Source organism: Eschrichtius robustus, chromosome 19 (assembly GCF_028021215.1).
Source record: "Eschrichtius robustus isolate mEscRob2 chromosome 19, mEscRob2.pri, whole genome shotgun sequence".
In the NCBI taxonomy this organism is placed as follows: domain Eukaryota; kingdom Metazoa; phylum Chordata; class Mammalia; order Artiodactyla; family Eschrichtiidae; genus Eschrichtius; species Eschrichtius robustus.
The window spans coordinates 52,588,248-52,616,152 of NC_090842.1; the positions used below are offsets into that span (position 1 = coordinate 52,588,248).

The window sequence follows — 27,905 nt, forward strand, 5'->3', positions numbered from 1 at the left end:
CGCCATAAAGCTCGCTGCGCTCTCCTATCTTCCGCCTGCCGTGCGCCACCCGCCCAGCTTCCTTCTCCGTGCTTGTCCCAGTCCGCGTTCTCTGCCGCTCTCGCCATGGCCGCGCTCACCCAGAACCCGCAGTTCAAGAAGCTGCAGGCATGGTACCACGAGCACGGCTCTAAACTCAACTTGCGCCGCCTTTTCGAAGGAGACAAGGACCGCTTTAACCACTTCAGGTGCGCGCGCGGAGCCAGGGGCGGGGCGCGGACGTGCTGGACCCGGATTCGGCGCGCGGGGTCCGGCTGTGCAGGGCCTGGGTCGGGAGGGCTGGGCGGCGGTCCCCGGGGGCCCCCGGCTACGGATCTGGGCGCAGGCCAAGGCCGCGCTTCGTCCTTGACGCCTCCTTGAAGCAGGTTTCCGGGTGCTGGCCGGAGGTCTCGGGGCCCCGGCAGCTTCGTCATGAGGATTGGGCCTCTCTGCCGCTTTCCCTCCACGGGGACATTTCTCTCCCCTTCCCCTCCACCAGTCCCTGCCGTTTGAAGCAGCCCATCCTTCCGCGGTTGTGAGCAAGGGCCCTCGCCGACGCAGCAGGCCCAGAAGGGCTGCCCACTTCCACTCGTTCCTGGCCGAGAGTGTGCTCGGGACCTTCTGCGGGGTGCGGTCAGGGCGGGACCGGCCCGGGGGATTTGCGGGGAGCCGCGATGGAAGGGTGGAGAGGTGGGGCCGTGATTCCTGCTCAGGAGGCTAGGTCCGGAGACCCATGAACGACCAGAAAAGGAGAAAATCTTGGGGGTCGGGAATGGTCACTGGCGCAGGGGTTCGGGAGGGGAGGTCTGTGGCTCCAGACTGGAAGTCCCTGATGGCCAGCCCTGTCATCTGGGTCCTTCCCTGAGTAAGCTGAGTCGCAGAGTGGAAGCTCTGGGAGGGAATGGTCACTCCCTGGCCTAGGCAGGGGCAGCGCACCCAGCTCTGTCTTCCCATCCCCCAGCTCAGTTTTAGCAGAGGAAAGCCTCCTCACCAGGGGTCTGCATCTTGCGCTGTGCTGCTGCTGCAGGTCAGCGTGGGGGGCGGACAGGTGACAGACGACACCACTGTGCCAGCTGGCCACCTGAGGCTTGTTTGGATTTGGCACAGGGAGGATTTTTTTTTTTTGGAAGCATCTCTGGTCAGGGAGCAGGCTGGGGTGTGGTCAGCCGCTTCTGCCATCTTTCTGCAGCTTGAACCTCGACACCAACCATGGGCATATTCTGTTGGATTACTCCAAGAACCTTGTGACGGAGGCTGTGATGCAGATGCTGGTGGACCTGGTAATGTTCTGCTTGGGGAGGCTTGACCCCTGACCCACGGTGTTGTGGACGAGCTGGGCTACTGGCGTCCTCAGGTCCTTGAGCATCTTTACTTCCTCCTCTTAGTGGATCTCAGTAGTTGCCCCTGTGCCCGTGCCCCTGCCCCTGGCTCAGGTTCTGACAGGCATCCCAGGGGACTCAGTGCCTGATGTCTGAGCAGACCCTTCCCAGGCAGTGGGGGAGGGCACCAGTCTGCAGCCATTTGTCAGCCCCACCGGGGGCTGCACCAAGCCTTGTGCTTGGGGCCTTGGACTCTTGGTGGCCAACGTGGGTGGCACCAGGCCTCAGTGTATTCTCTTCTCAGGCCAAGTCCAGGGGTGTGGAGGCTGCCCGGGAACGCATGTTCAGTGGTGAGAAGATCAACTTCACCGAGGTGAGCAGGCAGACTCCGTATACCCTCCACAGCCTCTTCCTTCCCTTTGGGGTTCGTCTGACTGTTAGCAACATCACCCTGTGTCCGTACCCCTCCTCTTAGGCAATGCTTTTGCTTAACCAGGGGCCTGAAGGCCTATTTCCTCAAGCAAGTTGCACAGCCTTGGGGTGTGTCTTCCCCAAGGCTGCAGTCTAGGTCTGGTGAGCGTGGAATGGCTCCCGGTGTCTGCCTGCGGACAGCACCTCTCAAGGCTGCAGGGAGAGGGCTTCTCAAGGCATGCTCAGAGAAGTAGCTCTGATCCTTGCTACAAGTTTTGTTAGTGAAAAGAAGACTCATGTCAAAATCAACCTCCTCAGTGGGAGGAGTCAACAGGAAGCTGTGGCAAGGCCAGGCCTCGGCCACCCTGTGCGTGAGTCGCTGTGGGACCCTGTAGGCATAAGAACCACTGAGCACTCAGGGTGTCATCCTCATGGTGTTATTATCCTCGTTTTACACATGAGGAACCTGTAACTCAGAGGTCAAGTTACTTATCCAGTGTCATTCTGTAAGTGGCAGAGCCACTATTCAAACACCCCTGTCTTTCACTCCTGGGCTAGGTTGAGAGACTGCAATCAAGGAGGGCTTCCTGGAATAGTGCATTTGTCTACAGAATGTGGCACAGGAGTGAGGGTGGGTGGGGTGAAGGCAGTGTGGCATGAAGCCCTCCACCTTAGTGAGCCTCTCCCTGCGTTGGAGTCCTGAGATCATCCCTTCCTGTCCCCCTGGAGTCTCAGACCTGTTTCCTTCAAGGACTGCTCTGCTGCCTCCAGCTTGATGGGACTGTTGCTCTCACTTGATAAGGCCAGCTGCCTGGAGCCTATCACAGACTTAGGGTCTGGTTTGGTTTCCAGTAGTGGGTGTGATGGGATGCTTGGTGAGGGAAGCTTGAGTTGCCTGTTTTGCTCCACTTCCAAAGGGCCAGGGACACTTTTCAAAAGGCGCCAACAAACACCGTGTACTTTCACCAGGAAGATGAGACTGGGCTTCATGAGCCTTGGTCCTCTGTAGCCATTCATTGCTTGTCTCTGACCTGTGTTGTCACCAGTCTGCCTTTGCTCACTCTGTTCAGCTTTCCTTGACTATTCACACCCTGAACATCTGTGGGTCGTTGGGGCCTGTCCCAGGCCTGTTCCGGTCTCCCTCCCCTTGCGACTGTCTGCAGCACATAAGGGAGTGGCACATGCCTTGCCTTGCCTCTAGGACCTGGAGTGGCGCCTATTTGCATGAGCACACAGTGGGTTTTGAGTATGAGACCATGGTACTAGCAGACCTTAGGGCCTGCGTGTCCAGTGGATAAGGGGCTGAGCTGACTCTTGGGGCCACACTGCATCATGCCCAGCTGGGAGTATGGCTGCCCTGGGGTGGAGGCCTTCACACGCTGACTCTCATCCCCAGGATCGGGCAGTGCTGCACGTGGCCCTTCGGAACCGGTCAAACACACCCATTTTGGTGGATGGCAAGGATGTGATGCCAGAGGTCAACAGGGTCCTGGAGAAGATGAAGTCTTTCTGCCAGGTATGCAGCTGCTGGGCTGGACTTCCCCTTGGCCGTGTGTGTGCTTGTATTTGGGAATCTGGGGATCCTGATGGGCCGCCCTTCCACGCTCCTTGGAGAGGACCCCAGCCCTCAATGCAGCCTGAGGCGGCGGTGGTCTCTGTGACAGCTAGCCGTGGAGGCTCTGCTAAGGCAGGAATTTCCCTGACCCTGTTCTCAGGGAACCCACCACTGGCAGCAGTAGAGCAGCCTCCTTCCTGAGCTCTAACACCTGTGGGCTCACGGTGACAATCTGGCTAGGACAGAGTTCTGAAAAAAAAAGTGAGGCCCCCGAGGGATGGGATAGTCGGGGAGAGACTTGCTTTTTCTAACCTCTTTAGTCATGTGCCCTTATTGCCTAGTCTAGAACTAGATGAGGTTTAAAACGGAAAGTTTTCTTGACCACACCCCAGCCAGCTCTCCAGAGGCAGTTTTTATAATGTTTACTGTTAAATTTTCCAAAAGTTTCCTGTGCATGTACTAGCATGTCTGTCGTCTCTTCTTGGAAACACATACAGGCACACGTGTACACACACATGCAGCTTGTCCCTGTGTCAGCGTTAATGCACACAACTGTGCTTCCTTGTCCTGTGTGGGGGTGTAGGGGTTGCCTCAGAGACCAGCTAGAGATTTCCCCACATCACCTGCCATTGCCTCAGTGTCTACCCCATGGTGATTCTGCAAGAGTTGGTGGATGTCCTCAAGCCTGGAGTACAAGGGTGATGTCTGTGGTCTGGACGGTTTGTGTGGCCGTGTGCATGTCTGTACGTGTGGGTTATGCATGTCTGTACGCGTGCTCTGGGAGTGATAATCTAGGCTCTAGTCAGCTGGTCCCTGAGAGCAGTGTCCCCCACGTGTGGCTGGTCATCTTCAGACCTGAAACGGCAGGAGGTGATCTGGGCATCCATCCTAGAGGCTAGGCAGGCAAGTGAGTGGGACTTCGCAGGGTGAGGAAGGCTTGGGATCCTGATGAGAATCTGGATTCCAGAATGTCCCTTAAGAGTGGTTGGTGCTTGTGATGGGCTTTGGATGGGATGTAAGGTTGGGCATTTCCAGACATCTGCTGTGAGTGGCAGAACTGATGTGTCTCGGAAGCATGGTGCTCTGTTTGGTCAGCCCTTGTGTGCTCGGGCATGCCATGTGGAGAGTGTGTGGCACTGGTCGTCTGGGAAGCTGTTTCCAGGAAAGCCCTCCCTTATAGCTGGCTGCTGGATACCTGACTCAGACTGATGGGGTATTTATAGTTCAAAAAAGCTGCTGAATAGCAGCAATTCCATGGTAAGGAGCACTCCCCATGGCTGTGCTCTCAGAAGGTTGCCAAGATTGGGTGAGGATGTTCACCATGACCTTGATTGTCATGGCAAAAACCAAAAACAGCCTGACCTCATTTATCAGAGGACTGACCAGTAAAGTCAGTATATGTTCATAAACCGTAGTCCTGGGCACCATTAGGAATTAGGGAGCTACAGTTGCATTGACCTGCTGTGCTGTTCAGGATATACTGTGAAGTTGAAAAAGGAAGTTGCAGAACTGGTGTGTTTTCGTAAGATTCCCCCATCTGGTTAAATAAAGAGTATATGTAGTAATAGTAAAGATACACAAAGTTTCCCTTCTAGGATGCTTTATTATAACAAAACTCATGGTGAGATTTTTTTTTTTTAATAAATTAATTAATTAATTAATTTATTTATTTTTGGCTGCATTGGGTCTTTGTTGCTGCGTGCAGGCTTTCTCTAGTTGCGGCGAGTGGGGGCTACTCTTCGTTGCGGTGCGTGGGCTTCTCATTGGGGTGGCTTCTCTTGTTGCGGAGCACGGGCTCTAGGCGCACGGGCTTCAGTAGTTGTGGCTCGCAGGGTCTAGAGCGCAGGCTCAGTAGTTGTGGCGCACGGGCTTGGTTGCTCTGCGGCATGTGGGATCTTCCCGGACCAGGGCTCGAACCCGGGTCCCCTGCACTGGCAGGCGGATTCTTAACCACTGCGCCACCAGGGAAGCCCCTCATGGTGAGATTGGTTGTTGAAAAACTGAGCAACTTATTTTCTTTCTGTATTGATGGAAAATTGCTCATGGCAGGTGATTATTATCTAAAAGAAGTAAAGTTACTGGGTCTTACTGGTTTTGGGAAAGCCATGTATACTAGTTTCCTATCGATGCGTAACAAATAACTCCCAAAATTGAGCAGCTGAAAACAGCAGTCAACATTTCTGTTGACTGGTTCGGGCTCAGGTCTCATAAGGTTGTAGTCAAGATGTTGGCCCAAGGTTACATTCATCTGAAGGCTTGATGGGGGATGGAGGATCTGCTCTCAAGATGGCTCACTAGCAATTAGTGCTGACATTTGGGAGGCTTTAGTTCCTCATCTTGTGGACCTCTCTACAGCTTGAATGTCCTCATGACAAGGTAGCTGATTTTTCCCAGAGTGACTGATCCAAGAGAGAGCAAGGCAGAGTGCCTCAATATCTTTGAATACCTTGAGGTAGCATCAGAAGTTACTCTTTGATTTCTGTAATACCCTGTTGGTTGTACAGGTCAACTCTGATCAAAGTGGGAAGGGACTACACAAGGACATGAATGCAGTGCCAGGAGGTGACGATAGCTGGGAACCATCTTAGAATTTGGTTATCATAGTCTGCCTTCTGGCTCCCAGTGATTCATCATGTTCCTTCCACATGCAAAATACCCTGTTCTCTTTCTCTTAAGGCCATATGCCATTACCATATCAGCTAGAAGTGAAGAACCTCATAATCTAAATTAGGTACAGATATATCTGTATTTTCTTTAATGCAACTTAAATACAGTTCCTTTTGATCTGAAGATATGTGAATTAAGTAGACAAGTTATTTATCCCCTACACACCCAACATACAATGGTGAGATAGGCATAGGATAACTGTTAATAGGATAATTCCTTTTCAAAAAGGAAGGAAAGTGGAAGGCACACAGGAAACATTGGTCCAAAGCAGTTCTGAAATTGAGCAGGACACGCGTTGGCAATTGCTTGGTTAGGACTCAAGGCCTAGGAATTGTTCCTCAAGGCTTTTGGCTTTGCCCTTAGTCATCCTTTTTACATGAAAGGTAGTCTGTGTTTGTAATTGCCTAGTTTTTTCAGCCTGCTTACTGCCTATAGAAATGTGGGTTTTTAAAGATCTCTTTTCTGGGACTTTCCTGGCGGTTCAGTGGTTAAGGCTCTGCACTTCCAATGCAGGAGCGTGCAGGTTCGATCCCTGGTTGGGGAACTAAGACCATATACACGCCACGGCCTAAAACATAAAAATTATTAAAGATCTCTTTTCCTTTTTTATTTTTATTATTATTATTTTTTTGGCCATGCCGCACGGCATGTGGGATCTTAGTTCCCAGACCAGAGATCAAACCTGCGCCCTCCTGCATTGGAAGTGCAAGTCTTAACCACTGGACCACCGGGGAAGTCCCAAAGATCTCTTTTCCTTTTGTAATACCTCTGTCACTTTCAGTCCAAGCTGATAGTGTTTCTGACAATTCAGTTATCTTAAAAACTTTGTGGGTCTCCTGTGGAGCTTACTGGGGGGTGGGGGGGGGTCCACTCCATTAGACAAAAGCTATACCCACAAATTTTTTCAAGATAAGTCCTTTCCTACAATTGCTTCTAAGACCACAGAGACAGTACTTTTAAGCTTTTTGGAAGCCTTACCTTCAGCCAAAATGTTCTCTGTGTTACCACCTTGGTTCTTTCTGAGGTCTTAACAAAGGATTTTACAGCTACATTCTCTGCTTTACCTTTTGAAGCTTTTCTTACAGTGCCCTAGATTTGAACTTTGCCAAAGATCCATCTCCTAATTTTAGCGTCAGTTATTTTCTGGAGAGGCTGGGAATTTTCAAATCCAACGAGTCCTGGCTTCTTTTTGTTTAAAAGTTCTTCATTAAGCTTATTTCTCTCCTCTTGTATTTTATTATAAGCAGTAAGAGGCCAGGTAGTTCCTATAACACAGCCTGAAAATCTCTGTAGCTAGATCATCCAGATCATAATAGATACATCTTTTACTTTCCCCATTAATGCAGGCAACAGTGTTATTAAATTTTCTTTCACTACATAACAAGGATTCTTTATCCTACAATTTTCAGTAGTGTTTTCTTCCCATTTCTTTAAATCTATACCAGCAGCCCCCTCGAGGACTATTAAACCTCTGCTAACAGTCTCTTCCAATGTTTTTTTAGGCTTTCACTAACTCTCCTCAAGGTTCTTTTAGCTTTTACCTGTATTTTAATTTTTTTATTTTTAAAAAATATTTATTTATTTATTTATTTTGGCTCTGCCGGGTCTTAGTTGCGGCACGTGGGATCTTAGTGGTGGCATGTGGACTTCTTAGTTGTGGCATGCGGACTCTTAGTTGCAGCATGCATGTGGGATCTAGTTCACCAACCAGGGATTGAACCCGGGCCCCCTGCATTGGGAGCACGGAGTCTTATCCATTGGACCAGGGAAGTACCTACCCGTATTTTTAGATTTTTGTTATGGTAATACTCTACTTGTGGTACCAAAGTCTGCATTAGTTATTTATCATTATATAACAAATTCCACCAAAACTTGGCTTAAAATAGCAGTAAACATTTACTATCTCACACAGTTTCTATGGATCAGAAATTCAGGCTTAACCGGTTGGTCTTGATTTGGGGGTCTCTCTTGTGGTTGTACTCAAGATGTCGGCCCGGGCTGTAGTTATCTGAAGGTTTGCTGGGTTCTCAAGGATTCTCTTCCAAGGCAGTTCCTATTCATGGATGGTGAGTTGGCATTGGCTGTTGAAAGAAGGCCTCTGTTCCTCACCACACTGGCTTCTTCGTACAACTGAGTCTTCTCATAACATAGTAGATGGCTTCCCCAAGAGTGAGCTATCCAGGAGAGCGAGGCAGAAGCTGCATGGTCTTTCATGACCCAGCTTCTGAAGTCACACTCCATCATTTCTGCAGTATCCTAATGGGTGCATAGTGAGCCCTGTACAGCATGGGGGACCCTATGGGGATGTGAATACTGGGAGGCAGGAATCCCTGGGGTCCATGTGGAGCTTGGCTGCATGTCTGTCATTTCTGTCCCTGGCACAGACCAGTCACAATAGTTGGCATTTCACATCTCTTGGCCTCTGTCATGTTAGGTTCTGCTGAAAGTTCGCTCTTGTTTTGCAGATTCTGACAATGTTGCTGTGAGGTGGGGATGTCACCCCGCTTACTAATGATGAGAAAAAGGGTCTAGTTGGGGCTGAGTGTGGCAAGGATGTGACACTGTGTCTCAGTAGGCCTCTGATAGGGCCTGGAAGTCGGGACTGAGGTGTAAGGATACAGAAGTAACGATGCATTTGAGCAGCCGTTTATACTCAGGGGTCTGGGCTGATTACATCTCCCCGCTCTGTGCCAGCGTGTCCGGAGTGGTGAATGGAAGGGGTACTCAGGCAAGTCCATCACGGATGTCATCAACATCGGCATCGGCGGCTCTGACCTGGTAAGGAAGGGGCTGCCTTGGGATGGGGGAGGAGGGGTCCCATCCAGGGCCTTGGTTTCTCAGGCCCAGATGGGACCTGGCTGTTCTCACCTCTCGTGGGCCCTGGAATCTTGTTTTCTGATGCTGCGTCTTCCCACAGGGACCCCTCATGGTGACTGAAGCCCTCAAGCCATACTCTTCAGAAGGTCCCCGGGTCTGGTTTGTCTCCAACATCGATGGGACCCACGTTGCCAAAACACTGGCCGCCCTGAACCCTGAGTCCTCCTTGTTCATCATCGCCTCCAAGGTACGGCCCTCATACCCGGCCTGACTCCCAGCCCTGTGTGTGCTGGGGTGCGGGGGGGGTGGATGCTTTGCCACTGCCCTGGACGCTGGACCCTCCCAACTGCTCTGAATGAGCCGTGCTTTGTGGATCGGGTGGGCACAGCTGCCCTTAGACTGTTCCTTATCTGGTGGCAAAAACAGTTTACCTGATGAAAGCCTGAACTGGTCCATATGAGCCTTCATCTTAGGCCCACCCACTCACTTCGCTGAAGGTGTGCTCAGCCTGGGACCGTTCCCATCTTTCTCAGAGATCTGTCTCTCATGTCTGCTCCTTTCTGATCCCAGAGCCATGCCCAGATAGATAATGTAAGCGTTTTGGTTTTTTGTCATTTATGCCCTGTTTACTCATATCCATGCACATTAAATATTAAGAATTCCATCTGAGATCTGAGATACAGCTTAGTCTGGACTGAAGGGAGCCCCAGGTGTGTCCACAGCTGCTCTCCTGAAGGATGCTCTGGCCTTTGACCTGTGGTGGGGTGGCGGGGGCGGAGGGTGGGCTCTGGGCAGGTGGGGGTGTAGCTCTTACTAGCGTTTCCCCTTTCTCTGTCTGTGAAGTCCTGGAATCACAGGATGACGTTGCAACTTCCAGGCCCCTGCCCCAGACACAGCCACTGATCGTGGCTTTGTGGACACGTGGGTGGAGGTGATGGGGAGTAACTCACTGACCTGCATGCACTGCTCCGTGTGGTAACTGGGCACCCACACGGCCTCCGCTGCTGAGCTCTGGCTCTGGGCCGTACCGACCTTGGCTGTTGGACCAACTCCTGTACTCTCTGCCTGCAGACCTTCACCACCCAGGAGACCATCACCAATGCAGAGACAGCAAAGGAGTGGTTTCTCCTGTCAGCCAAGGATGTGAGTGCTGGGTGGGCAGTGGGCAGTGTGTGGGCTGGGCAGGACAGGGTGGGCCTGCCTGTCAGCCTGCGTGGCCACGCTTAGCCCTGTAGCCCTACTTCCCCTGAAGTTGGCAGCAGGAGGCAGCCTTTCTGGTTAAGATATTTGGCTTTGGGACTCCCCTGATGGTCCAGTGGGTAAGGCTCCGTGCTCCCAATGCATGGGGCCCCGGTTCGATCCCTGGTCAGGGAACTAGATCCCGCATGCGTGCCGCAACAAAGATCCTGCGTGTTGCAACTAAGACCCCGTGTAGCCAAAATAAATAAATATTGAAAAAAAAAAAAAAGGTATTTGGCTTTGCCAGCCCAGACAAGCCAAATGTGGCAGGCCCTGCTCTAACTGCTGAGGGCCCTTTCCTTAAGGCCACTGGCCCTATGGAATCCTCTCTACCCGTGGCCCCTCCAGCTTTACAGGGGAGGCACCCTGGGCCTTGTGTGCCTGTGAGGTAGGTTGGGCTGCCTGGCCTCTGACCCCTCTGTCCTCTCCATCTTGACATGGGGCTCCTCCGACAGCCTCAGAACCGAGGACTGGGAGCAGTGGGTCCCCCCTGGGGCCTTGGTTTCTCCAGAGACGGGAGGGTCACTGCCCCTGGGGGGCCCCCTGGATGGGTGTGGTGTAACTTGCCTCATCTCTTGCAGCCTTCCGCAGTCTCGAAGCACTTTGTCGCCCTGTCTACCAACACTGTAAGTGCCCATGAGGGTTCCCGTACTACCTCCCTGGGAGGGCCCGGGCCAGGTCAGGGTCATGGCCTTTCCGAATACATGAGCTGAGGTGTGTTTCACAGGTTCAGGGATCTTGGCTCAGCTGCTGGGGTAGAAGGGTTGGTTGCCTTTGAGGGATGTGAGTTGCAAACCATCCTTACCTTTTCTGCAAGGCAGACAAACCTCTGCTGCTCCAGCAAGGGGCTCACAGTCAGTGGGATCACATTAACCCCACCCATCTCCCGGGCCTGGCTGATGCCCACAACATTCCACACATGTGACCTCCCCTGGCTTCTGCCACTGGCCTCTCCCCAGATGGGATGTGCGGGGTACGGGTGGGGGATGCATCCCATTTCTCACATAAGGACGTTAAGCCCCAATGAAGGGATGTGACTTGTCACCCAGTGATTGCATGAGTCGGTGATGCCGGGATTAGAACACGGGACTAGAACATGGTTACCCACCTGCCAGCTCCTCCTGGCCCCAGGTTGTGCAAGGTAGGGTCGGGGGCGTGTCAGCGGGCAGGGCGGGGCTGTGCTGCAGGGGTCGCGAGGAAGGCAGACCCGGCTGAGCACTTGCTGTGTGGTGGGCTTTGTGCTGGAACCACACCCGGGTCCTCCTGACTCCGCTCCTTCCGTGTCCCCCCCACCCCCACCCCCACCCGTGCCTGCAGTGCTGACTTGCCTGTGGGGGGAGACAGGAGGACATCCTAAGGCTGGCCAACCACAGTGCCACTGTCCACCTCCTGCGGGTAGAGCTCAGACTGGTCAGTGGGGCGTCTCCTGTGGGGTCTAGGCAAGGGTTGCTGACCCTGTCTGCCCAGGGGATAGAATAGGATCGCTCATTCCCTGAAGGCTTCCTGGGGTGCGGTCACCATCCCACTATTGGAAGGGCTGGGCAGGTGTCCGGGCTGTATGTTTCCTGGCCTGGGAGGTTGCCCCTGCCCGTGCTCAGTTTCCAGCTCTAGGCTCAGTTTCCCCGATGTCCCAGGGGGTCTGGTCCAGGAGGTGGCTCTTGCAGAACAGTGTGTGGGCCAGGTCCTCAGAGTGGGTGTGCAGCCCCCCCTCAGCAGGAGGGCTTTGTAAGCACTGGGCCACTGGTGTGCTGGACGTGAGCTGGCCTGGCATCTGGCTCTGGGGGTGGGTGGCTCCTGGTCCCGCCTGGACTCGCAGGTGGCTCCAGCGCAGCCCCAGTGGTGGCACGACTCTTCATGCCCTGGAGCTCCTGTTCCTGTGCAGCTAACCCACGCTTCCTTCCTTCTCTTTCCCTTTGCCCTTTTTAGGCCAAAGTGAAGGAGTTTGGAATTGACCCTCAAAACATGTTCGAGTTCTGGGATGTAAGTAAAGGCACTTCCCCGTGGTGGGTGAATCATGTGTCCTTTGCCAAGTCAAGCTTCAGATGAGGGGCCCGTAAGGTCAGGTCAACATTTATTGAGCACCTGCTGTATGCCTGGCTTTGGGAAAGGCCAGGAGGCCCTCAGAGAGGCTTGTGGGGCAGGAACAGCTCTGCTCAGTCAGGATGAGGGCTCCACTCCCACCAAGGGCAGGCTTGCAAGGCCAGGGTGACATTTCCCTGGGTGCCTGCCGGCAGCACCCACTGTGGGGTAACCGGAGCCACCCCTGTCCCCCTCGCTAAGCTGAGGTTGTGAGTTATTCTCAGTGATGACCTTTCTCTGAACTACAGCCGCAATCTGTAAAGGCCAAAGGGCAGGGTGAGGCAGGAGGTGTGACTGGGCAGGCCTGGAAAGGAGCTGCAGGGGCAGCTGGAGGGTGGCAGAGAGGAGGTGCCAGGCTGGGGCCTGGGTGGGGCCCCGCTGGGCAGCTCGCAAAGCCGACATTGCTGAGTGGCAGAGCTGTGGGCCACTCTAGTGACAGGCGGTCACATAGACTCATCTCTGCTAGAGCCACAGCTGGTGCCAAGCAGTGAGCAGCTTTCCTTGCAGCTTGCCTGAGTGCAGCCGTGGTGTGAGAAGGGCTCGGGTCGCAGAATGCAGGGAAGGCTTGGGGGGCAGAGATGCAGTGCAGGGTGTGGCGTGGGTGCCTTGAATGCAGTGGGTGTGGCTCTAACACGTGACTTCGGCAGGCGTCCTAAGAGAGCATTGTCCAGTTGGGGATTTTCCCAGTGGGGCTGTTTCCAGGCCTTTATACTGGAAGCTCTCTGCTTGGTGGCAGCATCTGAAGATGTAACTTCCTTTGAAAGCTCTAAAGGCCTGGAGTCTGGGAGAGAATTAAGCCCTCACGCTCTAAGGCATCTTTTGTGTGTAATGAGTTAACTTCTTTCTAGAATGGGACTAGTTACGTGCCATCCTTGGAAGAATTGAGAAGAGTCACTCAAATCCTTTTCTGCGTCCTGTGGCTCAGATGAGGAACCCCGGTCGAGAGAGACTGTGCAGCTTCTAACAAATGTTGCATGCCTGATAAACGAGGGGAGGCACCATCCTCCTCCCCCCTGGGATCTGGAGCCTGAGCAGGTGGTGGTCAGGGACACGTGGGGGCTCCTGCTAGCCAAGGAGCCCAGCACAGTGGGGCTGTGTCGCAGCCTGGCTCGTCATTGCCTGTAACCTCCCAGCCTGCAGAGATGAGTTGGGGTGTGGCTTAGAGACAGACCTGGGTCTCCCAGGTAAGGCCTAGGAATGACAGTTGGGCACAAGAACATGGGGCTGGGGCTGGCTAGTGAGGCCCGAGTGGCCAGGGTGGGCACAGTGGAGGCCTCTAGGGCCAGTCCAGACATGCCTGGAAGGACCTGCCTGGGTCACTAAGGATGTATATTGCCGAATTGAGAAGGTGACATCTGAGGAGCCAGGGACAGGAACAGGTGAAATTTCTGGACCCAGGGTCTCTCAGGTGAGAGAGAGGAGTCAGAATAGATACAAGGATATTGCTCTGGCTCTGAGGTAAGATCTGAAGAGTCCAATCTGGCGTAGGTACGTGTAAGTGGTGAGGCCTGGTCAGCTGTGGTCAGTCATGGGGCAGCCTTGTATGTCGGGATCAGGCAGAGTCAGCACACATTATTGGAGAGCTAATTTTGGCCGGTGATGTCTGAAGAGGAGCCAGGACAGGTACAGGTGATATCTGAAGAGGAGGCACCAGGACAGGTAAAGGTACAGGTGAGGTCTGTGAATTCTGGAAGAATTCAGATATTTATTCTATCAAGTGGAGTCTGAGGAGCCAAAATTAGGTACATGTTCTTTTATTTATTTATTTATTTGTTTGTTTATTTTTGGCTGCATTGGGTCTTCGTTGCTGCACACGGGCTTCCTGTAGTTGTGGCGAGCGGAGGCCACTCTTTGTTGTGGTGCTTGGGCTTCTCATTTTGGTGGCTTCTCTTGTTGCAGAGCACGGGCTCTAGGTGCGCGGGCTTCAGTAGTTGTGGCTCGCGGGCTCTAGGGCACAGACTCAGTAGTTGTGGCACACGGGCTTAGTTGCTCCGCGGCATGTGGGGTCTTCCCGGACCAGGGCTCGAACCCGTGTCCGCCTGCATTGGCAGGCGGATTCTTAACCACTGCGCCACCAGGAAAGCCCAGGTACATGTTCTTAAACCTGGATCTGTGAGTTCAGGATAGGTGTAACATTGGGATCTCTGACTGGCTCTGAATTAAGCATCAGGTAGTGGGTGGCTGATCACTCAAGTGAGGCGTTTAGAACTCAGGATTAGGCAAACAGAGGTAAGTCCCCTACGTAGGTCTCAGCATCCTGACCAGGTGTGACGGGCAGAGCTCAGGGTGTTGTAGAGGCCCCTGAGGTTCCATAACCAGCCCAAGACGTGATCAGTGGCATTGGGGTCTGAATGGGTTGGGGTATGAGGTGCCCAGATGAGGAAGAGTTAGGAATGTACCTGGTTATAAAAGGTAAGGACTGGGGAGTTAGGACGGGTGAAGAACAGACAGGTAAACCAACCTAGGAGCCACGTCGCTCAGGTGCAGTGTGAGAGGCTTATGGTAGACAAAGGTCTCTAGAAGTGTCAGAGGCCCAAGTCACTCAGACACTGTTTGGCACCAGTGGGCTCTCGCCAGGCTTCCCTCAGGCCGAGATGAGCAGCCAGGGATCTGTCAGGTCTCTGGGAAGAGTCGGTTCAGGTTAGGTTTGTATAGTGGGGTCTGCCGGGATGGTCTGTAAAGCCACGTCTGTTTGAGGTCTCAGAAGCTGAAATCAGACAAGGTGTGTATAACTAGGTGTCTTAGAGGAGGCCTGAGGAGCCAAGATTAGGCACATCTGGACAGAAGAGTGTTGGTCAGGTAAGGACACTGAAGCCAAAGGTAGGCAGAGACAGAGCTGAGTCTGACAGGTGGGACTGGAAATCCACGATCGGGTCCAGGTCAGAACTGTGTCCTCAGGTGTTGTCCGGGCAGCTCTGGTGATGCTCAGGGCGGTGGTCCTGGAGATGGTCCTGGGTCCCCTGGGAAAAGACTGAAAAGCTGGAGTCGGGCAGAGAGATGGAGCGTTGCATCCATCCATCTGGAAGGTTCATGAATTCTGGGGTCTGTCTGAGGTACACAGAGCAGGTCTGTCAGGTAAGGTTTGAGGAGTTGAGGTGAGATACAGGTTTGTACTTTCAGTTCTTGAACAGGTAAGGTCTGAGCTGCTGAGGTCAGTCCCCGGTTTGTATTCCAGATTTGAGGAGCTGAGGTTCAGCACGGGTAGATAGAACGGAGTTTTTCAGGTAAAATCTGTAAAGCCAAAGGTAAGCCAGAAGTAGGTTGAAAAGTCATGTTTAGGTTCATTAAACTCTGTCCCACAGTTGAGGTCAGGCACAGGTAGGTAGAACAGATCTGTCAGGTAAGCCCTGAGGAGTCAGGGTTGGGTTCATCTAGAAAGACCTGGATCTCTTAGATGATCTCTGAGAATACGAAGTGAAGGCAGGTGGGTAGAGGTAGGTGTCTCAGGTGAGATCTTGAGAGCTGGGACTGGGCGCAGGTGAGTAGATCTGCATCTCCCAGGTAAGGTCAGGATAGGTAGGTAGAACTGCATCTCTGCCTATCTTGTAGAGATGTCTTACGAAGTTGAGGAGTTGTGGCCAGGCACAGGTATATGGAATTGAGTTTCTCAGGTAAGGTCTGTGGAGTCTGCATCTGGTACAGGTTTTATCCTTGGGTCTGTCAGGGTGAGTTAAGCACAGGTGTGTAGAGCAGGGTCTGTCAGGTAAAGTCTGTGGAGCAAGTTCAGGAACCTGGGTCTGTCCAGTGAAATCTCAAAAGTCACAGCCAAGTCCAGGTAAGAAGAACCAAATGTCTTAGACGACCTTTGGCGAGCTGAGATGAGGTACATGTAAGCAGAGCTAGCCTGCCGGGGCGGTCTCAGGAGCCAGGAACAAGCATAGGTAGGCAGAGGTTGCTCACCACGTGCAGTTTGAGGACCCAAGGTCATGTACAGGTAGGCAGAGCTGGCCATCCAGCTGCAATCTCAGAAGCCAGGGCCAATCACAAGTAGGTAGAACTGACTTGCCACATGTGGTCTGAGGTAAGCAGAGCTGGTCCACTAGGTACAGTGTAAGGTGCCAGGTTGGTAGAATTGGTCTACTGGGTATTGTCTGAGGAGCCAGGGTCAAGCACAGGTAAGCAGAGCTGGTCTGCTAGATATGGTCTGAGGAGCCAGGGTGATGCACATGTAAGCAGATCTGGTCCGCTAGGTATGGTCTGAGGACCCAGGGTCAAGTACAGGTAGGTAGAGCTGGCCCACTAGGTGCAGTCTCAGGACCCAGGGTCATCTACAGGTAGGCAGAGCTGGTCTGCTAGGTATGGTCTGAGGATCCGGTGTCAAGCACAGGTAGGCAGAGTTGGTCTGTCAGGTATGGTCTGAGGGTCCAGAGTTGTGTACAGGTAGGCAGAGCTGTCTGGTTAGGTATGGTCCGAGGATCCAGGGGCAAGCACAGGTAGGTAGAGTTGGTCCACTAGGTTTAATCCGAGGATCCAGGGTCATGTACAGGTAGGCAGAGCTGGTCCACTAAGTACGGTCTGAGGACCCAGGGTCAAGCACAGGTAGGCAGAGCTGGTCTGTTAGGTACAGCATAAGAAGCCAGGGTCATGTACAGCTAGGCAGAACTGTTCTGTTGGGTGTGGTCTGAGGACCCAGAGTCAAGCACAGGTAGGCAGAGCTCGTCCACTAGTTATGGTCAGAGGAGACAGAGTCACACACAGGTAAGCAGAGCTGGTCCGCTAGGTGCAGTCTAAGGACCCAGGGTCATGCCAGGTGGGCAGAGCTGGTCCACCAGGTGCAGTCTCAGGATCCAGGGTCAAGTACAGGTAGGCTGAACTGGTCAGCTAGATACAGCATAAGAAGCAGGGTCATGTACGTGTATACAGAGCTGGTCCACTAGGTATGGTCTGAGGATCCAAGGTCAAGCACAGGTAGGCAGAGCTAGTCTGCCAGGTATGGACCAAGGGTCCAGGGTCATGTACAGGTAGGCAGAACTGTTCCTTTGGATATGGTCTGAGGATCCAGGGTCAAGCACAGGTAGGCAGAGCTGGTCCACTAGGTACAGCACAAGGAGCCAGGTCATGTACAGGTAGGCACAGCTGCCCCCTCAGTGCAGTCTAAGGACCCAAGGTCAAGTACAGGTGGGCAGAACTGGTTTGTTGGGTATGGTCTCAGGACCCAGGGTCAAGTACAGGTAGGCAGAGCTGGTCCACTAGGTATGGTCTGAGGATCCAGGGTCAAGCACAGGTAGGCAGAGCTGGCCCACTAGGTATAGTCTGAGGATCCAGGGTCATGTACAGGTAGGCATAACTGGCCTTTCAGGTATGGTCTGAAGGTCCAGAGTTGTGTACAGGTAAGAAGAGCTGGTCCACTAGCTATGGTCCGAGGATCCAGGGTCAAGCACAGGTAGGCAGAGTGGGTCTACTAAGTATGTTTTAAGGATCCAGAGTCATGTACAGGTAGGCAGAGCTCTTTGGCTAGGTATGGTCCGAGGATCCAGGGTCAAGCACAGGTAGGCAGAGCTGGTCCACTAGGTATGATCCAAGGATCCAGGGTCATGTACAGGTAGGCAGAGCTGATCCACTGGGTATGGACTGAGGACCCAGGGTCAAGCACAGGTAGGCAGAGCTATTCTGCTAGTTAGGTTCTAAGGATTCAGGGTCATGTACAGGTAAGCAGAGCTGGCTGGGTAGGTATGGTCTGAGGACACAGGGTCATATACCGGTAGATAGAGCTGGTCTGTTAGGTACAGCATAAGAAGCCAGGGTCATGTACAGGTAGGCAGAGCTGGTCTGCTAGGTATGGTCTGAGGAGCCAGGGTCATGTACAGCTAGGCGGAACTGTTCCATTGAGTATGGTCTGAGGACCCAGAGTCAAGCACAGGGAGGCAGAGCTCATCCACTAGTTACGGTCAGAGGAGACAGAGTCATGCACAGGTAAGCAGAGCTGGTCCACCGGGTACAGTCTCAGGACCCAGGGTCAAGTACAGGTAGGCAGAGCTGGTCCATAAGGTATGGTCTGGGATCTAGGGTCAAATACAGGTAGGCAGAGCTGTCTGACTAGGTATGGTCCAAGGATCCAGGTTCAAGCACAGGTAGGCAGAGCTGGTCCACTAGGTGTAGTCTGATGACCCAGGGTCAAGCACAGGTAGGCAGAGCTGGTCCACCAGGTATGGTCTGAGGATCCAAGGTCAAGCACAGGTAGGCAGAGCTGGTCCACTAGGTATGGTCCAAGGACCCAGGGTCAAGTACAGGTAGGCAGAGCTGGTCCATAAGGTATGGTCTGGGATCTAGGGTCAAATACAGGTAGGCAGAGCTGTCTGACTAGGTATGGTCCAAGGATCCAGGTTCAAGCACAGGTAGGCAGAGCTGGTCCACTAGGTGTAGTCCGAGGACCCAGGGTCAAGCACAGGTAGGCAGAGCTGGTCCACCAGGTATGGTCTGAGGATCCAAGGTCAAGCACAGGTAGGCAGAGCTGGTCCACTAGGTATGGTCCAAGGATCCAGGGTCATGTACAGGTAGGCAGAGCTGTCTGACGAGGTTATGGTCCGAGGATCCAGGGTCAAGCACAGGTAGGCAGAGCTGGTCCACTAGGTAAGGTCTGAGGATCCAGGGTCATGTACAGGTAGGCAGAGCTGTCTGACTAGGTATGGTCTGAGGATCCAGGGTCAAGTACCGGTAGGCAGAGCTGTCTGACTAGGTATGGTCCAAGGATCCAGGCTCAAGTACAAGTAGGCAGAGCTGTCTGACTAGGTATGGTCCAAGGATCCAGGCTCAAGCACTGGTAGGCAGAGTTGGTCCACTAGGTATGGTCCGAGGATCCAGGGTCAAGTACAGGTAGGCAGAGCTGGTCCACTAGGTATGGTCCAAGGATCCAGGGTCATGTACAGGTAAGCAGAGCTGGCTGGGTAGGTATGGTCTGAGGACACAGGGTCATATACCAGTAGATAGAGCTGGTCTGTTAGGTACAGCATAAGAAGCCAGGGTCATGTACAGGTAGGCAGAGCTGGTCTGCTAGGTATGGTCTGAGGAGCCAGGGTCATGTACAGCTAGGCGGAACTGTTCCCTTGAGTATGGTCTGAGGACCCAGAGTCAAGCACAGGGAGGCAGAGCTCGTCCACTAGTTATGGTCAGAGGAGATAGAGTCATGCACAGGTAAGCAGAGCTGGTCCACCGGGTACAGTCTCAGGACCCAGGGTCGGGTACAGTCTCAGGACCCAGGGTCAAGTACAGGTAGGCAGAGCTGGTCCATAAGGTATGGTCTGGGATCTAGGGTCAAATACAGGTAGGCAGAGCTGTCTGGCTAGGTATGGTCCAAGGATCCAGGTTCAAGCACAGGTAGGCAGAGCTGGTCCACTAGGTGTAGTCCGAGGACCCAGGGTCAAGCACAGGTAGGCAGAGCTGGTCCACCAGGTATGGTCTGAGGATCCAAGGTCAAGCACAGGTAGGCAGAGCTGGTCCACTAGGTATGGTCCAAGGATCCAGGGTCATGTACAGGTAGGCAGAGCTGTCTGACTAGGTATGGTCTGAGGATCCAGGGTCAAGTACCGGTAGGCAGAGCTGTCTGACTAGGTATGGTCCAAGGATCCAGGCTCAAGCACTGGTAGGCAGAGTTGGTCCACTAGGTATGGTCCGAGGATCCAGGGTCAGGTACAGGTAGGCAGAGCTATCTGACTAGGTATGGTCCGAGGATCCAGGGTCAAGTACAGGTAGGCAGAGCTGGTCCACTAGGTATGGTCCAAGGATCCAGGGTCATGTACAGGTAGGCAGAGCTGGTCCACTAAGTATGGTCTGAGGATCCAGGGTCAAGTACAGGTAGGCAGAGCTGGTCTGCCAGGTATGGACTGAGGGTCCAGGGTCATGTACAGGTAGGCAGAGCTGGTCTGCCAGGTATGGACTGAGGGTCCAGGGTCACGTACAGGTAGGCAGAGTTGGTCCACTAAGTATGGTCTGAGGATCCAGGGTCATGTACAGGTAGGCAGAACTGGTGTGCCAGGTATGGACTGAGGGTCCAGGGTCATGTACGGGTAGGCAGAGCTGTCCCCTAGGTATGTTCGGAGGAACCAGGGTCATGTACAAGTAGACAGAGCTGGCCCAGCAAATGTGGTCTGAGCAGCCTGGGTCAGAGGCAGGTAGGCAAAGCCTGGCTGCCAAGTATAGTCTTGAGAAGACCTGAGGAGTTACGGTTGAACACAGGTAGGTAGACTTAGCTCTTTCAGGTGTTGGATTCAGGCAAAGGTATGTACCCTTGGTCTTTTGGTGATGCCTGAAAGACAAGGGTTAAGCCTGGGTTGGTAGAGTGGCCTCAATTCAGGCCCACGGCACTGGGGTCTTCTGCAGATAGGCGGGACTCTGCGGGGCTCATAGCAGATACGCAGCCTCTAAGTTAGACATGAGTAGGTGGATGTGGCTCTCTCAAGCAAGGACTTTGGGGCCAGATGTATGTATGCTTGGGTCTTGCAGGTGAAATCCTTGGAGCGTGATTCCGGCTCAGGTACATTGACCCAGGTCCTAGAAGTTAGGCCTGGGGTTAGTCACAAGTAGATAGAACCACATCTCTTGGTGGGGTCTGCTGAGCACAGATACGCAGAGATGTTTGCATCTAATGAGGTCTGAGGCTCCTTACTGAGGTGTTGGTGCCCAGGTTAAGCAGGGGTTGATAGTGTTGGATCTGTTTGTGAGATGTGAAAAGCCTAGTCAGACACAGACGGTAGACCTGGCTCTCTCATGGTAGGCCTGGGAGCCGAGATCAGGCCCATGGAGATAGAGCTGGATCCCTTGGGAAGGTGTGAGGAGTCTGAGTGTTGGGCTCAGGGAGGTGGGCCTGGGTCTGTCAGTTGAGATGTGAGGGGTCAAGGTTAGGCACAGACAGGTATGTGAAGCCCGGTTCGTTAGCTGAGCTGTCTGGAGCCTGCCTCTGACAGGTGTATAACCCTGTGGTCTGAGGTACTGGAGTTGAACACAAGTAGGTGAGTTAACCTCCCAGGTGAAGCCATTGCATCCATACCCAGGGCTGCTATGTGGACCTGGCTTCGTCACTGAGTCCATGGATCAGGGTCACATGGCAGAGGTATAAACATGATCTTAGGTGGGTTTTTGCCCCCTGGTTCAGGTACAAATTGGCATCCCCGGGCTTGTTAGATGAAATGAATGGGGCAGGATCTAGCCTAGAAATACGTAATTGGTACGACTGGTAAGGCCTGAGAAGGTGGGTCAGACACAGGTGGGACCCTCAGTGGTAGGCTCAGGCACGGTCAGGTGGGTAGAGTGGACTCTCATCGAGGGAAAGGCAGAGTCATCGTAGGTATGTGTACCTGGGTCTGCCTGGGGAGGTGTGCGGAGCCCTTGGGTTCAGGTAGGAGAGGTAGAATGAGCTGAGCCATGTCAGCCACCTGTTCTTAGCACCCTGGTCAGGTGTGATGGGTGGAGCTCAGGGTGTTGCAGAGGCTTGAGGATCTGTAACCAGTCCAAGGTGTGGTCTGTCACTTTGGGGTCTGGCTGGCAGGGTCTGAATTAATCAAGTGGGGAAAGAGATTGGATTATACCTGGTTGGAGAAGGTGAGGTCTGAGGCTCTGGGGCAGGTGAGGCACAGAACGTGGAACTGACTGCAGAGCTACATCTCTAAGGTGTGGTGTGAGAGACCCACTGCAGGTGAAGGTGAGGTCTAAGGACCTCAGGTCCTTAAGGTCTCAGAGGCTCAAATCAGACACTAGCTTCGCTGGGCTCTCCCAGAACAAAAGTGAAGTCTGAGAACCTGACCTCAGTCAAGGTCAGCAGCCTGGAATCTGTTGGTCTGAGTGCTGGCTGTCTGCTCAGGCCAGTTTCTGGATTTGAGTCTATTGGGTGAGATCTGAGAGCCAGTGTCAGGCATGGTGTGGTCTGTGGGACTGTGACAGTCAGGTAAGGTTCCCCCAAACCCAGACCCTTTCTAGGTAAAGAGCCCCATCATTCGTCTTATTATCCAAGCCAGAAACATCTGGGCCACATTTGATTCTCTCATTCTTCCAATTCATCCTTTTTAATTGAACCTCCTGAATCAGTGCTCTGCATCCCTGCCGCCCCCATTCAGGGTAGCATCATTCTTTGGACAACCACTGGGGCTCCTAGGTGGTTTCCTGCTTCCATTCTCCCCTCACCCACAGACTTCTTGGTTCTCCAGCCTTGCCTCTCAGCTTCTACCCTCCAGTTCTCACACCTTCCTTCATCTTCTAGATTGTGCTACACTTCTTCCTGCCCAGCCTGTCTCATCAGGCTTTCAGGATAGAATTAAGCCTTAATGCCCCAAGGCATCCATTGGATGTAATGAATTAGCATCTCTCTTTTGCCTCTAGAAGGGTGCTAGCCTTGGACCAACCTTGGGAGTATTGAGAAATTAAGTCACTCAAAGCATTTTCTGTGGGGCTTAATTCTCTCACTGTTGAGAAAGGCTGCTCTTGCTGCAGGACCTTTGCATATGCTGTTCTGGCTGCTGGAATCCTTCTCCTCCCTCTGTGCTTCCCTGGGTAACACTTACTCATCCTTCACATCCAGGCTCAAGCACCCTCAGAGTCCTTTTATTCTTGGTTTCCTTTCTCCCAAGCACGTCATCTCATTTTCACATTTATTGGCATGATTGTTTCATTTATATCTTTCTCCCCTGTGGATTGTTTGTATTGCCTATGCTAGGAACATGGTAGGTGTTCCAGAAATAGTTGTTAGGAAGACGTGACTGGAGATCTGAGGATTCTGAAGGTAAAGTGGAGTCTGCAGTGTGGCATGAGAAGGCACAGTGTGAATGGTAGGCCTCAGTGTGTCTTGGGCTGAGGCTGAAGATCAGTCAAGCCTAGGTGTGAGCCACTGGGCCTGTCAGTGTCCCAGGAAGCAGGGCTAGGCACAGATAGGAGGTGCTGGGTCTGTCAGTACAGCCTGAGGAGTCGGGAATGGGCACAGGTGTGAGGCACTGGATCTCTCATTGTCAGAAGTGGCAAGGCCAGGCCCAGGTATGAGACTTTGGGTTTATCAGTATCTGAGGAGCAGGGGCCAAGGCGGGGTAGGAGGTGCTGGGTCTTTCATTGTTCAAGGAAGTATGCATGGGCACAGGTATGAGGCGCTGGGTCTGTTAGCGTTTAAAGAGGCTGGACACAGGTATGAGTCGTTGGGTCTGTCGGTGTCCTTGGAGGCACAACCAGACACAGGTATGGGATTCTGACTTGTCAGTGTCCAAGGAGGTGGGCTAGGCGCCAGGTCTGTTGGTGCCTGGGGAGGCCGGACCTGGCACAGGTATGAGGCGCCGGGTCTGTCGGTGTCTGAGGAGGTGGGGCCAGCCACGGTAAGGTCTTTTGTTGAGTCTCGTGGCCCTGGTCAGTCCCTCGTATAGTCTGCCCTGTTGGTCGGCCCAACAGTTGCTGGCGCCTGGCCTGCTGTCTTGCTTCCCAGAGGTGGGTTGGCCCCAGGGCCGCGGAGCTTCACCTGTAGCAGAGCATGGTTCTCAGGGGGCAAGTTCCATGGCAGGAGGGAGGGGGGCGGGGTGTGCCAGCCCTCCCTCAGCGCCTTTTCCTGTCTCTCCTAGTGGGTGGGAGGCCGCTACTCGCTGTGGTCAGCCATCGGACTCTCCATTGCCCTGCACGTGGGTGAGTGTGCCTGTTTGTGTTTCTGTCTCGGGAGACCGTGTTGAAGTCTGAAGTCGGGCTGGGGGCTTGTGTCCCTGAATACCTTCCCGTTCCCACAGGCCGCTGGCCTCTCTGCCCTTGGCTGGAACAGTTCTTTCAGGTCAGGTGGGAAGGGCCGAGTTTCCTTGCGGCTTTGCGGGTTGGCCTTTCTCCCCGCCCCTCACCACTGCGGTCCTGCTCGCTCCTCCACGCCAGGTGGCCTTAGAGCTGCCTCAGTGCTCAGGGCTGACTCTGATTAGAGGGGCTTTCTACAGGCCCAAGTCCTCCCAGATCCTGTTTCTTCTGGCTCCCCCTCCAGCCTTTCCCCGGTTCCAGAAGAAGCTGTGTCCACGTCCAGGAGGCATAGGGCATGACCATTTCTGTTGACGCTGCTTTTGTGTCGCAGGATTTGACAACTTCGAGCAGCTGCTCTCAGGGGCTCACTGGATGGTAAGTGCTGAGGCTTGTGTTCTCTGCCAGGTGCTGGCTGGAAGCTTGTGGTTGGCCCAGCTCCCTCCCCCTCGCCCTCACTCCTTGCCTCCTGGGAAGCTGCTCAGCCCCCACCCACCCTGTTCTCATTTCAGGACCAGCACTTCCGCACGACGCCCCTGGAGAAGAATGCCCCCGTCCTGCTGGCTCTGCTGGGCGTCTGGTACATCAACTGCTTTGGGTGTGAGACGCATGCCATGCTGCCCTATGACCAGTACCTGCACCGCTTTGCTGCCTACTTCCAGCAGGTACCAGCTGCCAGGCCAGGCCTTGGGCTGGGGGGCCCATGAGCCTGGGTGCCCAGGTTCCTGCTCCTCCAGGGGCCTTTTCCTCCATTACCCTTGGGCATGTCCAAGGCCCACCTGTGCTCCCCATCTCATGGAGAATCTTTGTAACCAGGATCGGTGTCAGTTGAGTTTGGCTACCGTGGGAGGGGCATGACTGGCTATCATGGTGCCCTGGCCAGTCAGGCTCTGGCTTGGCTCAGGGCATGTGCCTCAGCCAGGTCACTTCTTTCTTGGACATCACCCGACAGGGTGGGGCCATAGCCTGGGACCCCCATGGTTTGCACTGCCTTTGTCCCTCCAGACAAGCAGGTTTACACCCAGTCTGTGGTGCCTCTTTGAGCTACTCACAGCCCTCTGCCCCTGGAATCTCCACAGCCCCTCTAGAGCAGCCCCTCTCCCAGTGGATCCTGTGACTGGAGGAGGGGCTGAGGCTCCCCAAGGCCCAGAGTCTAGTTGGGGTGACGGCCCTCAAAGGCTATACAGTCTGGATTCCAGCCTGCCTCTCCATTAAGAAATCAGTTGAAGATTTTGTGACCCGTTTCTGCTCTTAGGGAGGTCCTCCCTGGACCTCCATATACACCTTCTGCTGGTCATGGGTGCTTCAGCGCGGTCGAAGCCAAAAAGCTTGTGAGCTGTGCCCTCCCAGGTGAGGGGACATAAAAGAATCATGCCTGCCCATATCTCACAGGGCCAGGGCAGGGCAGGTGTGCCTGGTGCATCCCAGGCTGGTTTTGGGCATGTGCATGAAGGAGCAAGACTTGCAGATCGATGACTGGGTTTCTGGCCCCATTCCAGGGTGACATGGAGTCCAACGGGAAGTACATCACCAAGTCCGGCACCCGTGTGGACCACCAGACGGGCCCCATTGTGTGGGGGGAGCCAGGGACCAATGGCCAGCATGCCTTCTACCAGCTCATCCACCAAGGTAGGGCCCATCTGGCCTGGGCAGGAGTGCTGCTGGGGACGGGGAGGGCACGCCAGCAAAGACTCCTCCATGAGGTCAGCGTTCTCCTGTAGGCCACATGGATGGTTCCCATGGGTGGGGATAGGCGCCTGGGTGACCACAGTGCCCTTCGCAGGTACCAAGATGATACCCTGTGACTTCCTCATCCCTGCTCAGACGCAGCACCCGATAAGGAAGGGTTTGCATCACAAGGTAAAAGCCCTCATCCCGACCCTCTTCATGCTGTCTTAGGCTCACATTACACCCAGACCTCTTAAGACTGATGCATTAGTCAGCAGTACTAGTTTTCTGTTCCTGCCACCACAAACTTAGTGGCTTAAAGACAACACCCATTTATTATCTTGGTTTCTGTGGGTCCCAAGCCCATCACGCTCTGCTGGGTCTCTGTTCAGGTTCTCACAGGCTGAAGTCAAGGTGTCAGCAGGACCGTGTTCCCTTCTGGAGACTCTGGGGGGAAATCCTGTTCCTCATTCATTCAGATTGTTGGCAGAATCCATTTCTATATGGTTGTAGGACCAAGACCTGGTTTCTTTGCTGGCAGCTGGGGGTCGTTCTCAGCTTCTAGAAACCCCCTTGACTCTTGGTCTCAGAACCAGCCAGGCTGGGTTGAGTCCATCTGAAGCTTCGATTCTCTCCTGCCTCTTCTTCTGTTGCATCTCTCTGGCTGACTCACTTGCTGTCCTCTTCTGTTATTTTTAAGGGCTATGTGATTACATTGGGCCCACCTGGATAATCTCCCTATCTTAAGGTCTGTAACCTTAGCTCCGTCTGCAAAATCCCTTTTTGCCATGCGATATAATATACACAGGCGTTAACAGCAGGGGGAAAAGATCAGGGAGCCAGGATCTTGCCTGCCACAGCAACAAAGGGGAAAACCACCCAACTCCTGACCTGACAAAGTCCTGAAGAGGACCGATCCTGCCTTATCTTGGGTGTGCAGAGTAGCATGGGTTACTGTGGGCACAAGCTTTGGACTCAGGAGTCCTGGGTTTGAATTCTAATTCTTCTCCTCTGTCCTTCTGGGATTCAGTGCTGTTGACTTGAGGAAACTGAGGCTCAACTAGAAAAGAGATGACGCCTCTCCCCCTCAGGATCTTAAAAAATAGATGTTGGTAAAGTTCTTAACCGGGCCCTCGGCAAGTAGTACATAGTCCTTGAAGGGTAGTTATCATCGTTACCTACTTGCCAGTGTCAACAGATGTGCTCTGTTGTCCCCCCTTGCTCCAAGTAAGCTCCAGAGTCGGGGCAAGCAGCCTGACCCCGACTGCTGAGACTAACCCCGACTGGGCAGTGCCAGGCAGTCTTGTCCATCTGCCTGAAGCTCAGACAGTGCTTCAAAATGGTACTCGATGTCTCTCTCGTCAGATCCTGCTGGCCAACTTCTTGGCCCAGACTGAGGCCCTGATGCGGGGGAAGTCGACAGAGGAGGCCCGGAAGGAGCTACAGGCTGCAGGGAAGAGTCCAGAGAACGTTGAGAAGCTGTTGCCCCACAAGGTCAGCACTTCTCCTGAAGTGGGCTTTGGGTGGCATCCTGGAATTGGAAGGATAAAGTTGTGTGGCCAGGGCAGGGGCTCGTGGAGTGCCTTACCTGTCTTGCACAGTAGGAGGGGCTGTCCTCACAGAGCTGCCCATCCCAGCCTCTGGGGCGGCATGTGCTTTCCTTATGAGGAGTTAGGGATCACGACTAACTGGGGGACGTTTCTGGGTGTTTTCTGAAGGTCTTTGAAGGAAATCGCCCAACCAACTCTATTGTGTTCACTAAACTCACGCCATTCATTCTTGGAGCCTTGATTGGTAAGTGAGCGGGGAAGGTCCCGGCTTCGGGTAGGTCGGACTGGGCTGGTAGAGCCCTAACGTGCTCCCTCCACAGCCATGTACGAGCACAAGATCTTCGTTCAGGGCATCATCTGGGACATCAACAGCTTTGACCAGTGGGGGTGAGTTGCTGGCTAAAGGGGAGGGTGGGGAATGCCTGTGAGTTGGCTGGTGGATTTCACTAGCAATGTTGGAAGCTTCCTCATACCATTCTTTCTCCTCGCCCTGGCAGAGTGGAGCTGGGAAAGCAGCTGGCTAAGAAAATTGAACCTGAGCTTGATGGCAGCAGCCCAGTGACTTCTCACGATTCTTCCACCAATGGGCTGATCAACTTCATCAAGCAGGAGCGTGAGGCCAGAAGCCAATAAACTCGTGCCCGGCAGCAGTCCCTGTTGTGACCGGTCCGTCTTTTCCCTCCTGCCCAGAGTCTGCACTGCATGGTCCTGCCCAGAGCACCCTCTGGTTTCGGGCTTGGACCACAAGCCCTTTGGGGGAAGCTGGTCTGGAATTGCCAGCCTCACCCTCTCCATGTCCAGGCCCCCTCTGTCTTACAGTTGGCTGAAGTGTTTCAGTGCAGCTGATTTTTCCGACCTATGTTCATTGTTCATATACCAGGTAGAAAATAAAGATGCCACAAAGGA

The 27,905-nt window shown here is 53.7% G+C and overlaps 1 protein-coding gene across 1 annotated transcript; it reads left to right on the forward strand.

Annotated features, from left to right (window-relative positions):
* On the forward strand, positions 1 to 27,905 carry GPI (glucose-6-phosphate isomerase). The gene is made up of 18 exons (XM_068527633.1): positions 1 to 227; positions 1,208 to 1,298; positions 1,642 to 1,710; positions 3,145 to 3,264; positions 8,665 to 8,748; positions 8,888 to 9,034; positions 9,859 to 9,930; positions 10,608 to 10,652; positions 11,953 to 12,006; positions 23,631 to 23,691; positions 24,116 to 24,159; positions 24,294 to 24,446; positions 25,281 to 25,410; positions 25,565 to 25,641; positions 26,815 to 26,943; positions 27,168 to 27,243; positions 27,320 to 27,386; positions 27,497 to 27,905. Exons 1-18 carry the CDS (start codon positions 106 to 108, stop codon positions 27,630 to 27,632), a joined length of 1,677 nt encoding a protein of 558 aa, XP_068383734.1. The 5' UTR covers positions 1 to 105; the 3' UTR covers positions 27,633 to 27,905.